General features: G+C 43.9%; 1 protein-coding gene across 1 annotated transcript in view; it reads right to left on the reverse strand.

The window, feature by feature from the left end:
• The window catches only part of LOC126267483 (ribosomal protein S6 kinase delta-1), a 221,007-nt gene that overhangs the window by 62,209 nt on the left and 140,918 nt on the right, over nucleotides 1–17,880 (reverse strand). Inside the window, exon 11 of the mRNA XM_049972768.1 lies at nucleotides 2,845–3,026. Within this exon, the coding sequence (XP_049828725.1) occupies nucleotides 2,845–3,026 (182 nt within the window). The remainder of the gene's footprint in view (nucleotides 1–2,844; nucleotides 3,027–17,880) is intronic.

Raw genomic sequence — 17,880 nt, forward strand, 5'->3', positions numbered from 1 at the left:
CTGGGATGGAAAGTGGCTTAATGTCAGTGGGTTGTTGCCATGAATGCAATGTCGTGCGCAGTGGCCACGTAACAGCTGATTACAGCTTGAAAGATAGTTCCCAATATGTAGTCAAGTTAAAATTGTCTCCTCATGATGAAGCAAGTGAGAGAAAGTCCTGTAAGCCCTAAAGATAGTCCCACAGAGGGACCACCAGCATTTATGCCAGAACAACTGAATGTTATTATGTACATTGAGTGATGAAAGTCATGGGATAGCAATATGCACAGATGGCAGTAGCCTACTACCTCATATGCAAGGTATAAAAGGCCAATACACTGGTAGAGCTATCGTCAGTACTCAAGTGATTATTGTGAGAAGGTTTCCTATACGATTATGGCCACACAACAGCAATTATCAGACACTGAATGCAGAATGGTAGTTGGAGCTACACATATGGGACATCCCATTTTGGAAATCATTGGGAGATTCAATTTTCTGAGAGTCACAGTTTCAACAGTGTGCTAAGAATACCAAATTTCAGGAATTACCTCTCACCATGGGCAACACAACCTTCAATTAATGACCAAGAGCAGTGTCATGAGTTGTTAGTGCTAACACACAAGCAACAGTGTGAAATAACTACATAAATCAATGTGGGATGTGCCACAAATGTATCCATTAGGAATGTACGGAGAAATTTGGCATTTATGGGCTACGACCGGTGCAAGTGGGCAGGTGGCCAATGCAAGTGTCTTTGCTAATAGCACATCATCTGCATTCTCTCTCCTGGCTCATGACCATATGGGTTGGGCGCTAGATGACTAGAAAACCATGGCCTGGTCATATGATTCCCCAATTTGTTGTCAATAAGGTGAAGTGCAAGCTGGTGATGACTCCAGAATTGTATGCAATGTGTTTACAAGGAATAGACTGGATTGTCTGTTCCAACTGAACTGTTCAATGACTGGAAATGTTTGTATTCAGCTAATCAGAGACTTCATGTTCCCAAACAACGAAGGAATTTTTATGGATGAAAATGCGCCATGTCACCATGTCACGCATAGTTCACGATTGGGTTCAAGAACATTCTGGACAATTCAAACGAATGATTAGCCAGCCAGGTTGCCTGACATGAATTCCATCAAACCTTTATGGGACATAATCGAGAGGTCAGTTCATGCATAAAATTCTGCAATGTCAACACTTTTGTAGTTATGGACACCTACAGAAACAGCATGGCTCAGTATTTCCGCAGGGAAATTGAAACGACTTGTTGAGCCCATGCCACATCAAGCTGCTGCACTAAAAGGGGCAAAATAAGGTCCAACACAATATTAGGAGGTATCCCATGACTTTTGTCACCTGTGTGTATAGCAACACTGAAACTGTATGGGGAAACAGAGTACCTAGAAGGCCTGGGTAGTAGAATTGCAGGCTTGTAAGTAGCATCATGAGCCACATCCTTTATGGACAGGCACCCCAGGTGACACTGCCCAATTAGTTCAATAGTGCCACTCCGGGCATACAATGTGTGTGTGTGTGTGTGTGTGTGTGTGTGTGTGTGTGTGTGTGCAGTAACTGTGTCCTACCACCAGCAAGTGAACCTTTTTATGGAAGGTCACAATGCCATGGCAATTTCTGGAATAGGTTACTGCTATAAAAAATGAGCTGATTCCTAAGTTTCTGTTTATATGTTGTCAACATTTGTCTATGGTGGAATCAACAACAGTCACAACACTCCATCAGTGACAAGTTAAAATATTGCTGTGAACAGTGTTTCTCAGTGTAATTTCTCAATTAATAAATTTAGTAGTATTACAAGTATAATTTACTTGGTAATAAAGGCTGGAATGTATGTCAGAATTTAGAAGCCCCCTGCACACCCCTAAAAACCAGCAGTATGATACAGCAGTCAGACCTGTCCTAGACAATTCATCATAGGAGTTCTTTTAGTAGACCAGCAATGTCACCTGAGGTTTCTTCATGTGGAAACTGGAGGTGTCATTTTGAAACACTAGTTCTGAAGGTAAATTGAAAATAAAATATAAGAAGCAATGATTTCATAATTTATCATCACTCTGCCATACACATACAAACAATGTCAAATAGATTTATCCTGGAAACAAGGGATGATGGAACATATAACTTTACATGAGATTTGTTGAGCTTGTGTGAATGTGTGAGAGTTTTTCACTTGTGAAAAAGGACTTCGTCTCAAAATTGAAATATTTTTAGCAGTCATCTTCGATGCGCCTGCCTGCGACTCAATGCCTCTTGTATGTGGCGAGTATCAGTCTGTTTTCCACCTTGTTGCTTATAGCAGTAACCTATTCATGAAATTTCCATGGCATTGTGTCCTTCCTCAAAGTGCTACACATGCTGGTCATAGGATACAAGTACTGCACATACACACATTCTATGCCCAGAGTAGCTCCATTGAATTAATTTGACAGTCTCACCTGGGGTGCCTGCCTATCGAGAATGTGGTTAGTGATGTTACGGTAAGTTTTAATTTCTACTACCCAGACCTTCTGGGTACTCCGTCTCTTCACACAATTTGAGTGTTGCTGTAGAATGAGGTGACAGAAGTCATGGGATACCTCCTAATATTGTGTCAGACCTTCTTTTGCTGTCTGTGCTTTCCACATTGTTGTTTATATGATGCTTTCCCTTCATAATTGTCCATATTATTATCTTATCAATTTATGCCTTTCTCCTTGAGAAACTCCGAAAACAAACAGTAAGAGGATTCATACAGGAGCCCCTCTTAACCAAAAGTGACACATGAATGCTGTGAATAAACACCTAATGCAAAGTAAGAGTATGCAGACCAGAATTGCAAACAATAAAAAAGATATTTACCTGCAGATAATTCCCCACTGATGCAATGATTCCAAGCAAAGAACTAACTGCGCAGCCCACTCACGAACTGTAGCTTCTGGCAGCAATGGTCTATGGCAATCATTCATTGAAAGAAATCTCGACCATTGATGACCTCGATCCAGACTACCAGACATGGTCCTTGCACGCCCTTCACACATATCCTGTGGAAAATAAACATTAAATATATTACTGAAATTAAATACCACATATAGACATTTGTAACATTATCATTTTCATGGTGTCCTGCTTATGAATTACTCAACAGTGACAAGAGACATCACATCTCAAATTTTAAGCATTTCATACTGCATACTGAATATGAAAAGGTAGTTTGTTTATTGGCACACGGGTTTCACTTCTTTTATTTGTGGAGCATCTTCAGTGGTCTGTAACACGTTTCTTTTTATACATATAGTACACATATTATGTGGTAGTTACAATATGTTGCTATGTTACATTTTGTCATGATTTTCTCTTGTTTTTTTAGGTCAGAATCAACTTTTGTAGCACAAATTTCATGATGTGAAATTATCGTTCAGTGTTACGATTTTCAGCACTGTTAGTTCACGTGGGTAATCCTGCAGATATATATGTTAGTTTCCACACTCCAGTTGGCCAATTTCCGGCATTCTTTCACCCACATTTCATTCAACACATTGCATACATCACTTGCACTTTTCCATTTTGTGGTCAACGTATGATTGTTTTCAGTTTGTACAGTAGCCGACTGTTGTTACATGTTTATCTGTCTTTTGTTTCTTTTGTGTGTGTGGTTTGATATTTTTCATTTTCTGTGTGTGTGTGTGTGTGTGTGTGTGTGTGTGTGTGTGTGTGTGTGAAGATTCATTAATTATTTATTCTGGTACCATTTCGGATATCTATTTGTTATTGTTTTGGCTAGCATTATCAGAAAGTTATTGCTTATATGGATTTGGTCATTGAGTACCTTCTTTTCCATTGCAATGGCTCTTTATATGTGAAAGTTTTCTTGCAATGTCAGGAGCTTTCTGTTGTGATTATTGACTCTGATAACTGCCATGTCACTTGCCACGTTGTCTGGTTCATGTCCATGTTTTATAAGGTGTTCAGGAAAGGTATAATGACTATTTTCACATTTCCAACTTCTTATATGTTCTTTATATCTAGTTTTGAAGTTCCTGCTTGTCATCCCCAGATACACAAATTTACATTCTTGGCATTCTAGCTGGTATATTCCTGCTCCTTGGTATTTATCTGGTTTGTCTGTTTTTTGTAAATGTGACTGGAGTGTGTTTCTTGTACTGTAAGCTAGGTGTAATCCATGTTTCTTTAATATATTTAATACCCTGTGTGTTGCTTTGTGTTTGTACATAACAGTGTACCATTTCTTTCTGTTAGTCTAGTCATGAGTGTTACTGTTTTGTGCTTCTGAGTGAACCTTGATATCTTTGTCACAAAATTTTTGCTGCAAAAGTTGATGCTAACCTAAAAAACAAGAGAAAAATATGACAAAATGTAACACAGCAACATACTGTAACTACTACATAATATGTTTACCATATGTATAAAAAGAAATGTATACTACAGGCCACTGATGATGCTTCACAAATAAAAGAAGCAAAACTTGTATGGCAATAAACAAACTGTGTTCAATTAGCTGCATAGATGGAGCATAGCTCCACAAACTTTAAAGCAACTATCCAAAGATGGAAAACAGAAATAATTACAACTCTCTCTCTCTCTCTCTCTCTCTCTCATGCGCGCACATACACACGCGCACACACACACACACACACACACACACACACACACACACACACACACAGGTGTGCATGCCTAATGTCTCTGGCCACTGAGGACCAACTACTTACAGTGGCTGCGTCTGACGTGAGCAGCAATCTGAGGGGGGTGGGAGGATAAGGAAGTGGGGAGGGATAGAAGGGTTGGGTGTGGGGTTGGGAGAAAATGCTGTGCTACTTCTGGGGATGTTATGTGGACAGACTAGGGATGCTAGGTGCATAGTCAGGAGGCTGTGCTGTGCTGTGCTGGGGTGGGGTGGTGATTGGGGTGGGGGGTGGAGAGGAGAGGGGAGGGGAGGGGAGGTAGAAAGGGAGAGGAGAGATGCAGAGAAGGAGAATGTGTGTTGGATAATAGAAGGTGTGCATAGGGCTGGAGTGGGGGCAGGAAAGAGGAAAGGTAGGCAAAGGACAGGATATAAAGAAGGTTGAGGCCAGAGGATTACAGGAATGAATGATATATTGTAGCAAGAGTTCCCATCAGTGCAATTTAGAAAATCTGGAGTTGGTAGTAATGATCCAGATAGCACAGGCTGTATGAAGCAGTCACTGAAATGAAGCAAACCATGTTTAGCAGTATGTCCAGCAAATGGGTGGTCCAATTGTTTCGTGGTGAAAGTTTGGCAGTGGCCATTCACGTCAGCAGACAGCTTATCGGTTGTCATACCCACATATAAAGCAACACAGTGGTTGCAACTTAGTTTGTAGATCACATAGTTGCTTTCACAGGTGGCCCTGCCTTTGATGGAATAGGAGACCCATTTTACAGGTCAGGTGTCAGTAGTAGTGCAAGAATTTATGGTACAGGTCTTGCATCTAGGCTGATTGCAGGGATATGAGTCATGAAGCAAGTGGTTGGTTGCAGCAGTGGAACAGGGTTGGACAAGGATATCGTGTAGGTTCGGTGAGTGGCAGAATATCACTGTGGGAGAGGGCTCAGGAGGATAGTGGGTAGGATAATCCTCATTTCAGGGCATGACAAGAGGTAGTTGAAACCCTGGTAGAGAATGTAACACAGTCAAACCAGTTCCGAATGGTGCTGAGTCATGAGATGAGTGCTCCTTTGTGGCTAGACATTGGGTACATGAGATGTGCTAGGTGACTGGAAAGACAAGGCGTAGAAGATTTGTTTCCGGATAAGTTTGGGAGGGTAATTTCAGTCTATGAAGGCCTCAGTGAGACCCTTGGCATATTTGGAGAAGGACTGCTTGTAACTACAGATGTGACAACCATGGGTCGTTAGGCTGTATGGAAGAGACTGGTTGGTACAGAATGGGCAGCAGATGTCAAAGTGGAGGTATCACTGGACGTCTGTAGGTTTGATGAGGACAGAGGTACTGACGTAACCATCCTTGTGATAGAGGTCAGCAACAAAGAAGGTGACTTCTCGTGTTGAGGAGGACCAGGTGAAGCTGACGCTCTGGAGGAATGTGTATAATGTGTCCTCACCCTCAGTCCATATACTGAAAATGTTGTCAATAAATGTGAAACACTTAAGGGGTTTAGGATTCTGCATGGTTAGAATAGATTCCTCTACATGACCCACGAATAGGTTGCCACAGAATGGTGCCATAGGTATGCCCATTGCTGTAACATTGGGAATGGTAGTGTTCAATAGCAGCAAGGTAATGGGTTTGGTTGGCTGATTTGTGGGAGGGGACCAGACAGTAAGATCACCAGTCCCATCGGATTAGGGAAGGATGGGGACAAGTACCCTTTTAAAGGAATCATCCCGGCACTTGCCTGAAGTGATTTAGGAAAATCATGGAAAACCTAAATCAAGATGGCCAGGCACGGGTTTGAATTGTCGTCCTCCCGAATTTGATTCCAGTTTGCTGATCACTGCATCATCTCACTCAATGCAAAGCCATGGACATCGAGGCTATTAGTATAAAGGGAAGATGACATCTACAGAGACTAACAGGCCACCCGTTGGAAAAGGAATAGGAATTGTGGAGAGTCAGTGGAGGATGTGGTTGGTGTCTTTTTATATAGGAGGAAAGTTATGAGAAATAGCCTGAAAGTGTTAGTCCACAAGAGCAGAGATTCTCTCTGTGGGGGCACAGTAACTGGCAACAGTTTGTGGTTGAGTTTACGGGCTTCAGGAAGCATGTAGTAGGTAAGAGTATGGTAAGTGCTGAAGGAAAGGTGAGAGCGAGACTCAGAGGAGAGGTTAAGGGATGGACCTCATGTGAGGAGGTGGTGGATACCCTGATGAATTTCTGGAATGAGGTCACTGTTGCTGGGCAGAAGGTGGACATATCAGACAGCCCCTTGCAGTTCGTGATAGTGACAGAGGCTTTGTCATCAGGTGGGATTATTGTATCAGGATCAGTTTTTAAGTACTTACATGGATATGGTGTCTGTTCTTTCGAATATGTCTGAAAGAACAAACAGACACCATATCCGTATAACTATATAGTTCTGGCAATACCGGCCATGACCTCCTCCAACTATGCAGATGCACACATATTCCTCGAACTCTTACAGGTCTTGGTAAGAGTGTCTCCCACGAGTAATGAGTGTGTTGGGGTGGGACACTATGAATGTAGTGTGTGGACATGCAAGGTGAGAATGTTGGTCTCGCGGGAGCCGTACGTGAGATAGTCCCTGCAGTCGCACTATCCTCTGTGCCCTTGGGGGCTCAAATGGATAGAGTGTCTACCATGTAAGCAGGAGATCCCAGGTTCGACTCCCAGCAGGGGCACACATTTTCACCGGTCCCCGTTCATATATATCAACGCCTGTCAGCAACTGAAGGTATTCTATAATTCTAATTTAATTCAGTTTTTAAGTGCTGGAGTATGATTCTTTCTGTAGATTTGAGGTTGGTTTCCACATTGACATATTTGGCAGATTATGGTGAGTCAAGGTTTGAGGTTGGGAAATTCCTTAAAGTTAACAGTTGGTGATTTGGGGGTAGTAGGTGGTGGATCACAGTTAGATGGAGGAGTGAATCTGTTTGGATTGAGTCTGGTTAGCAGGGCTGGTTGCAAAACGTGTTTCAACTGTAGGGACCAGCAGAAGGAGAGAATGTCTTTAAGAAAAAGAGAGCATGACTAAATTTGGGAGTGGGAAAAAAGCTAAAGCCTTCAGAAAGGAAAAATAATTTTGTGGGACTGAGGCTCTTGGAGGACAGATTCATGAGTTGGTTGGTTGGTTTGATGTTTAAAGGGACCAAACTACATGGTCATTGGTCCCTTGTTTTATCGAACTAAGTCCATGGGATAAAATGGAAAACATACAGGACACATACAGGAGCTCAAGATGGAAAAAAAACCCACCCACACACACACACACACACACACACACACACACACACACACACACACACACAAAGCTGAACACATTAGAGACAACTGACGACAAGAAAATCATGGACAGACAAGAAACAGGCACAAGAACTTAAAACAGTAGAGCAGATGTCCTGGGCTGGCTGATCATGAGGAGAAAAAAAGGATGAGCCAGCCACTCTGCAACACATTAAAATCTCTAACCTGAAAATACTAGGGTAGAAAGTACAGGGAGACAAAGAACAGGAACTAAAACTCAAATTGAAGAATAAAAACCAGCGTCACGCAGAAAATTTAAAACCAAGTTAGCCGTGGAAGCATCGGCTCCTAAAATCGAAGGAAGGGAGTCACGGAGATTAAAAATCACTCTTAGAGTGGTGAGATATGGACAATCCACCAAAAGGTGGGCCACTGTCAAATGTGAACTGCAGTGACATGGTTGGGCCTCATGCTGGAGAAGACAGCCATGCGTCAGCCAAGTGTGGCCAATGCGAAGGTGGCAGAGGACCACAGAGTCCGTGCGAGAAGCCCATAGAGAAGACTTCCAATTATTTGCGATCTCCTTGATGGCACAGAATTTATTTGGTATAACCAAGCCGCGGTATTCAGCATCCTAAATCCGAAGAACTTTGTGGCGTAACGCCGATCGGAGGTCAGGATCGAGTATTCCTATCTCCAGAAGCAGCGTATGAGTGGCCTGTTTCGCCAGTCTGTCAACGAGCTCATTTCCCGGGATTCCGACCACGTCCCAGGGCCCATAAAAAGACTACTAATCGATCAGATCGTTCGAGGGCATAAACTGACTCCTGGATAAAAGCTACTAGAGGATGACATGGGTAGAACTGATCGATGGCCTGTAAACCACTCAGTGAATCACTGCATAATATGTAGGACACACAGGGTAGGAACGAAGATGCTCAAGGGCACCAGAGACGGCCACCACCTCGGCAATGAAGACACTGCATCCATCTGACAAGGAGCGCTGCTCGGTATAGGCTGAGTGAGCATAGGCAAAGCCTATGCGACCATCAACCAGCGAGCCGTCAATATAGACAACTTCAGAACCCTGGGAGTAATCAAGAATCAAGAAGAAGTGACTGTGGAGTGCCTAAAGAGGAACAGAGTCCTTATGAGAACGCGATACGTCCAGCTGTAGTTTCAGCCTTTCAGCCAAGGCATACACCATGGAGGCATATGTGTATGGACCCGCACATGATGCTGGAAAGGAGAGGATTCAAGTTCCAACACTAGGGAATGGATACGGACAGCGATCATTATCCCTGACTGAGGCCGCCATTCTGGGAGATGAACCACAGTGCTTGGGAACAAAAGACGGTAATTTGGATGCTGAGGAGAGCTACGGACATGTGCTGCATAGTGGGTGAGCAGTTGGCGGTGCCCGATGTGCAATGGGGGGACTCCAGCCTCCACTAGTAGACTGGCCACTGGACTTGTTCAAAAAGCACCCGTCGCTAGACGGACCCCGCAGTGGTGCACAGGATCAAGCAGCTTCAATGCTGATGGTGCTGATGAACCATATCCTACACTCCCATAGTCAAGTCACGACTGAACTAGGGCTTTGTAAAGCCACAACAATGTAGAGCGATCTGCCCCCCAAGTAGTGTTGCTAAGGCAGCAGAGGGCGTTAAGATGCCGCCAGCATGTCTGTTTAAGCTGCCGAATATGCGGCAGCAAAGTCAACCGGGTATCGAAAACCAATCCCAAAAATCGATGCGTCTCCACTACAGTAACAGGTTCACCATCAACATAAAGCTGTGGCTCAGGGTGTACAGTGCCGGCAGAATTGCATAATACAGGTCTTGGCAGCCGAAAACTGGAAGCCTTGCTCTACAGCCCAAGACTGCGCCTTGCGGATAGTGCCCTGCAGCTGCCATTCAGCAGCTGCAATGCCAGTGGAGCTGTAGTATAGGCAGAAGCCATCCGCATACAAGGAAGCTGAGACAGACGTTCCCACTGCCGCAGCGAGCCCATTAATTGCAGTTAAAAAGAGGCAAACACTAAGACAGATCCTCGTGGAAACCCCATTCTCCTAAACTCGGGAGGAGCTTTGTGAGGCCGCAACTTGCACGTGGAAGGAACGAAGCGACAGAAAATTTTAATGAAAATCGGGAGTGAACCCCGAAGACCTCAACCATGAAGCATGGAGAGGATGTGATGTCGTATCGTATGCCTTCTGCATGTCAAAAAAGATGGCAACCAGGTGCTGATGGGAAGCAAATGCTGTACGGATGGCAGACTCCAGGCACACCAGATTATTGGCAGCAGAGCGGCCTTTACGAAACCCACACTGAGACGCAGTCAGAATGCCCTTTCCTACCATTGCAACAGGAACTCACCCGCAACCCAGATACGGTTGTAAAGGTCTAGGAGGCATCGCTGGCAGTCCACTGATAGGTGTTTGAGCACCTGACAGTGGATGCGATCTGGCCCGGGCAAGCGGCTAGGGCACTTTGGAATTCCCACTCACGGAACGGAACATTGTACAATTCAGGGTGGTGTGAGTGAAATGAAAGACCCCAACGTTCCAACCGGTCTTTCAGGGAGGCCAGTGGGTAATTCGCAGAAGTGGAATTCTGAGCAAAATGCCCTGCTAAGCAGTTTGCAATTGTGTCGGAGTCAGTACAGACTGCTGCTCCATTCAGCGAAAGCACAGGTTCACTGACAGGAGTCCAATAGTTACAGAGATGCCTAATCTTGGCCCAAACCTGCGATGGAGATGTAAAGAGGCCAATGGTGGACACGTTTCTTTCCCATCACTCCTGCTTGCGATGGCGAATGAGGCAGCGGACCCGCGCACGGAGCCGTTTAAAGGTAATTAGCTGTTCCAATGAGGGATGCCGCTTGTGACGCTGGAGTGCTCGCCTGTGATCTTTAATCGCCTCAGCGATCTCAGACGACCACCAAAGCACAGTCCTCCACCAAGGGGACCCAGAAGAACAGGGAATGGCAGAGTCTGCAGCAGTAAAGATGCTGTTCCTTTGGTTGCCCTTGCTGGGAGGGCTTCTTCGATTCAGTCTCCGGGACTGAAGACGATCACGAAGCTCGACGACCAGCAACCTGTGCCTTCTTCAGCCACTGGCGGGTGTCTGCTGTACCGCTGGTAGGAACCTGGGTAGGAAGTGACTCAAGAGATCCCTTTCTAGTGAGAGAAGCCAAACAAGACTTATGCTTCTCTGGCTTAGAAGTGGGGACTGGTGTCCCCGGTGGTTGAGGGGGTGCTGCTCCCGAGGTCGATGGTGTAGGAGCAACAAGGAGGGAAGTGCCCCCCACCATCAAGGGGGCAGGTGTGGTCCTTCGGTATCTGAGAGCTCACTGTAAGTGGTGGAGCTGATGGAACTGTAACAGGAGTGACAGTGGTGGCAAAGATGATGTCATGCATGCACACGAGATGAAGCCGTCAAATTTCTGCTTAGCCTCAGTGTAGGTCAGTTGGTCCAGGGTCTTGTATTCCATTATTTTCCTTTCCTTCTGTAGAATCTTACAGTCCGATGAGCAAGGGACATGCTGCTCTCTGCAATTAACCAGATGGGAGGTGGAGCACATGGAGTTTCAGGATGGGATGGATAACCACAATTGCGACATGTGAGGCTGGAAGAACAGCGGAAAGACATATGGCTGAACTTCCAACACTTGAAGCACCACATCGAGGGAGGGATATATGGCTTGACATCAGAGCGGCGGACCATCACCTTGACCTTCTCAGGTAATGTGTCACCCTCGAAGGCCAAGATGAAGGCACCGGTGGCAACTTGATGATCCCTCGGACCCCAGAGGACACGCCAGACAAAATGGACACCTCTTCGCTCTAAATTGGCGTGCAGCTCATCATCGGACTGTAAAAGAAGATCCCTGTGGAAAATAATGCCCTGGGCCATAATTAAGCTTTTATGGGGCATGATAGTAACTGAAACATCCCCCAGCTTCTTACAAGTGAGCAATGCTCCTGACTGGGCAGAGAATGCTGTTTTCATCAAGACTGACGAGGACCGCATTTTGGGGAAGCCCTCCACCTCCCCAAACTTGTCCTCTAAATGCTCCACAAAGAACTGAGGCTTCACGGACAGAAAGGATCCCCCATCAGATCTGGTACAAACGAGATACCGGGGTGAATATGTTTTGTTGTTGTTTATAGCCTTTCGTTCCTCCCATGGTGTGGCCAGGGAGGGGAACAATTTGGGGTCATACATGTTAGCTTTAAAGTGAGCCCTCGAACGCTTAGAGACTGCTGGCGGTTGGCCATCAGCAAGAGAAGATGTGCCACACTTCATTGCGTGTCATCCACCCTAATGCCACCTACTCCGACCAAGGGCCCTTCCCACAGGTGCAGCCCAGCCACAGCAAGGGCCACCTGGCAGATGGCCATTGCCGATAGTCCTGATACCCCAGGGAGATGGGCACCTACTCCTTGGCATGGCCCCACCACAACAGACTGGCTACCGTGCTGGATATTAGGTGACAAGTAGTCCATGGTTGTTGTCAGTGCATAAAGCAGCACTGCACATTGCATGGCAGAAAGTGCATGCAGGAACGTATCCATGCCCAAGAGATGGAGGGCGGGCAGAACTGCAATGCAACAAGAAATAAGCCGGCGAAAGGTCTCAACGCACGATGGACACAATGCACCAAGTACGGCGCCCTTCCCCAATCGGCTCGCTCTTCGGCATTATTTTGTGATATGGAGGTCAAACCCGACATGGGACCATCACATAAGGGCCAAAACGTTTGAGACTCCTTTAGTCGCCTCTTACGACAGGCAGGATTACCACGGGCCTATTCTTACCCCCGAACCCGCAGTGGGTTCATGAGTTGTTTCCAATCTGTTTAGGTTCTGGATTCTGTATGGTAGAGGAGTTTTCAAGGATGTGGTAAATTAAGATCTGTGAGGCAGTGTTTGTGGGCTATGAGGAGATGCTACGGAGGGTTCCTGCAGGCTTTTGTGGAGGTTGTGGACAGTTACAGTCCAAGAATATGGATACAGAGGAAGTGTTGCAAGGAGAGCTAGGCCTGATTTATGTGGTTTTGCATAACTAGGTTGCTGAGAACTACGGACTGATGGAATTTGAACAAATATAAATCATTGTGGATGGAGGGATTGCAGCCAGTGATGGGTAATTTCATGGTCAAGCCAACCTTACATCCAGAGAGAGAACCATACATCACAACCTAAAACCTGATCCCGATGTTATAAATCTACCTGCTGACAACTCCTACCTTCTACAAGCTTCCTAAGCCCATAAACTCAACCACTCAGGATTTCGTTTTATGGCCAGGTACTGTACTGCCACAGAGAGAAGCTCTGCTCTTCTGGACCAGTACCTTCAGCCTATTACTTGTAACCTACCTTCTAGTATAAAAAGACACCAATCATTTTCTCCATCAATTCTCCACAGTTCCTGTTCCTTTATTACCAGTTGCTCTACTCGTCACTGTGGATGCCATGCCCTCCTATACTAATATCCCCAATGCCCATGCCTCGATACTATTGGACACTACCTTATCCAGTGCCTTGTTGACTCCAAACTACAATATCTTCCCTGCTCACAATGATTAATTATATTTTCTCCCACAATTACTTCTCCTTTGAATGCATCATCTACAGACAAATCTACCAACAAATCTGTGGTACAGCAATGGGCACTCACATGCCATCATTCTACACCAACCTATTCACAGGTCATCTCCATGATCCGGACTAATGGTGAGCACACCCCATGGGATTGACCAGCAACAAACTGTCCATTCGCATGACTGGACACAGGTAGACAGTGTTTGTTGGTAATGAGGATCACCCTGTGGCTAAACATGCCTGGGTGCACAGCCAGCACATCTTGGCACAGTGTTACACTGTCCGGGTTACCTGGATACTTCCCACTGACACCAACCTATTAGAACTATGGAGATGGGAACTTTCCCTTCAATATATTCTCTCTCCCCGTTACCCACCAGGCCTCAGCCTCCGCTAATTTCAAGTTGCCGCCCCTCGTACATCACCTGTCATTCAACAGCATCTTTGCCTCTGTACTTCTGCCTCAACTGACATCTATGCCCAACCTCTTTGCATTTTGTGTGTGTGTGTGTGTGTGTGTGTGTGTGTGTGTGTGCGCGCGTGAGTGTATACCTGTCCTTTTTTCCCTCTAAGGTAAGTCTTTCCGCTCCCGGGATTGGAATGACTCCTTATCCTCTCCCTTTAAACCCACATCCTCTCATCTTTCCCTCTCCTTCCCTCTTTCCTGATGAAGCACCCTTGGGTTGTGAAAGCTTGAAATTTGTGAATTTGTGTGTGTGTGTTTTATTGTGTCTATCTACCAGCGCTTTCCCGTTTGCTAAGTCACAGCATCTTTGTTTTTTATATATATTTTTCCCACGTAGAATTTTTCCCTAACAGAAACACATACACTATGGTAATCATCAGGAAACATCCAGCAGTCTAATATGGTATAAGATCAATCAAGGGCTAGAACACCCAGTCAAGAATTAAGAATTAAAAACACCTACCATGAATCCATAGTGGAAGACATTAAGTCAAACATAGCCAGTTAACCATTAGATATAGGGTCACAATCCATCCAGAGTGCTCTAATAGTTTCATTTGATTTTTCAGTGTTGTTGGAAGTCTACTGAAAATGAAACCCGCTGAACAATGTACACCTCGTGCACATGGTTTAAGTAAGTGCTACTGAAGTGCAAATCATTTCCATCAAATGGTCGTGGAATGAATGTTGCCATTTCTTCTGAATGAGTCAATATTACCAACAACAAATTCCATGCTGGAGTATAAGGTATGGCAAAATTAGCAATCTTGTGACACCTTAACAGCAACCTATATGAAGTTCACAAACTGACAGTGCAGATCTGTCTGATCAAGCTTTTATGGACAAAATAATGACATTGTTATCAAAAGGATGGATTGCTATTAACCATATAGAGAAGATGTTGAGTAGCCGTCTATTCTTTTCATAATTGTTGCTATTCCATTCTGAATTTTCCATTGTTTGATTTTTCTGGATAAAAGATAACCTTTGATTAAGACTGCAGTAAGATGCCATAAACATGTGTTCAACAGTGACCTATGTAACAGGACCAGACAGATCAGTGTTATGTAAAGCTCTAACACTGAAGAGTGTAATAAAACTGGTTATGGTGAGATAAAAGTACTAACTGATATTAGATCATTTAAAATGACCAATTCCCCAGTTGAAGACTCAGAACCCACAAATTCACTACCTTACAGCTTTATGAAAATGTATAAATGTCAATATACATAAACACTTGATGTAATTATGATGATTATTATGGACTTTTTAGTAAGATAAGCAGTGATAAAACAATTATTTGTACTTTATTTTTGATTGTATGTTTCAAAGATAACTTAGCACAAATAGATCAATATACGATAGTATTTTCTTTGTTGCATGCTGTTAGAGGTAAATCTTTGTCTTTGGGCAGTTAGTAGTAAGAACTAGAAGTGCACAGACGGAGTACAAGTTATGTTTGTAGTATTAGCATGGTGGTTGATGTTGATTTGTATTGTGAAGTGAAATGACTGAAAAACTATCTATTCAACAACAGAAAGTCCACCAATGTTCATATTATTTAACAAAATTAAGCCGAGCATCTTCTAGACCAGTATAAAAAAGTTGCCTTTCAGAATGGACTACAAGCCTACAACTTACAACAAATAAGAAGAATAAAAGATGATCATTATGAAAACTGTGCATGCATTCACATTCTACTGTTGCTACCTTTTCTGCAGTGAGTCACTACCTCACCATCCCGAGTACTGTCAAAATGTGATCAGCTGCCCAAATTATTAAACTCATTGCAAAATTAATGAACTGACTCTGGGCTACAGGAGAGTGGTGATGGTCATAAGAGCCATAACACAAAACAAAAAAGATAGTACCTAATGCCAGTACACCTGATTAATGTTTAATAGTGCAATGACAGTAAATGAGTTACCTAGAATGGTGCAGAATAATCATTTCTAGGAAATAGATGTTTCACGCTGTAACATTTCAGCAACTAAAGGCCTGATTTCATAAGTGATGTGTGTGTATGAAAGCGGTGCATAGAAGAAAGTTATATACAGCAACAAGAGTATACAAACCAAAATTTGAGCAAAGTGCAGGATGACTGCCACCTTATCTGCATAGCAGTAACTGCCTGCACAGCTTCAACCACAGTGGTTGCTACAAACTGAAGCAACATTTGTTGATCTGTCTGCATAGACAGTTTGGTATTGTTTGATGCAGACTGAATTATTAACACAAATGATATAGCATGAAATTTTATTATACCAAAACCACAAGTGTCCCAGACTGCAAAAGAAGCATCAACACCACCACCCCAGCATGCTGGGCAGCAAACTTAAATGTTCACATAAATCCCATTTCACCCCCTCCTACAGTGATGGCCACATGTAAGTGATTTCCTGTCAGGAAGGTCGCAGTTCGTAGTAATAGACAGCAAATCATCGAGTAAAACTGAAGTGATATCAGGTGTTCCCCAGGGAAGCGTCCTGGGACCTCTACTGTTCCTGATCTATATAAATGACCTGGGTGACAATCTGAGCAGTTCTCTTAGACTGTTCGCAGATGATGCTGTAATTTACCGTCTAGTAAGGTCATCCGAAGACCAGTATCAGCTGCAAAGCGATTTAGAAAAGATTGCTGTATGGTGTGTCAGGTGGCAGTTGACGCTAAATAACGAAAAGTGTGAGATGATCCACATGAGTTCCAAAAGAAATCCGTTGGAATTCGATTACTCGATAAATAGTACAATTCTCAAGGCTGTCAATTCAACTAAGTACCTGGGTGTTAAAATTACAAACAACTTCAGTTGGAAGGACCACATAGATAATATTGTCGGGAAGGCGAGCCAAAGGTTGCGTTTCATTGGCAGGACACTTAGAAGATGCAACAAGTCCACTAAAGAGACAGCTTACACTACACTCGTTCGTCCTCTGTTAGAATATTGCTGTGCGGTGTGGGATCCTTACCAGGTGGGATTGACGGAGGACATCGAAAGGGTGCAAAAAAGGGCAGCTCATTTTGTATTATCGCGTTATAGGGTAGAGAGTGTGGCAGATATGATACACGAGTTGGGATGGAAGTCATTACAGCATAGACGTTTTTCGTCGCGGCGAGACCTTTTTACGAAATTTCAGTCACCAACTTTCTCTTCCAATTTTCGAAAATATTTTGTTGAGCCCAACCTACATAGGTAGGAACGATCATCAAAATAAAATAAGAGAAATCAGAGCTCGAACAGAAAGGTTTAGGTGTTCGTTTTTCCCGCTCGCTGTTCGGGAGTGGAATAGTAGAGAGATAGTATGATTGTGGTTCGATGAACCCTCTGCCAAGCACTTAAATGTGAATTGCAGAGTAGTCATGTAGATGTCTAGATGTAGTGTTGTGATAGTAATCTCAGAGACAGCATTGTTGAGCAGCATAGTGGACAAAAACTGTTTGGCACACAACTGGATACAATTTGCAATCTCAACTTCTATTTATTGAGAATAAGGCAGGACAGTTTTAGTCGTAGGTCTTGTACTATTTCAGGCAACTCCACAGGCCTTATTTCATCAGGATAATTAGTAGTCACATTTGCTCAGGAATGTGCTAGCATTTTTCAAAACGACATGTGCTGGTGTTTCCCTGGCCTGTACATGTCCACGTGCTTGACATGCGGTCAAATTATTCGTCACAGCCTTCCAGAAACCACTATTAATGCTTTGTGGACTTAGCATGCACTAGATGTGAAGAGAGATTCTCCAGGTCCACTTTGGTTTCATGGTATGACATTTATATTGAGACTGCAGTATGTGAAAGCTTCACACCATAATGAATTCACACAGTTCATGTACAGCTCCAGAGTTATAATAATTTGTGTATTGACACATATGGAATTTTCAGTTTAAGATTTAC

The sequence above is a fragment of the Schistocerca gregaria genome, chromosome 4, assembly GCF_023897955.1.
Source record: "Schistocerca gregaria isolate iqSchGreg1 chromosome 4, iqSchGreg1.2, whole genome shotgun sequence".
In the NCBI taxonomy this organism is placed as follows: Eukaryota; Metazoa; Arthropoda; class Insecta; order Orthoptera; family Acrididae; genus Schistocerca; species Schistocerca gregaria.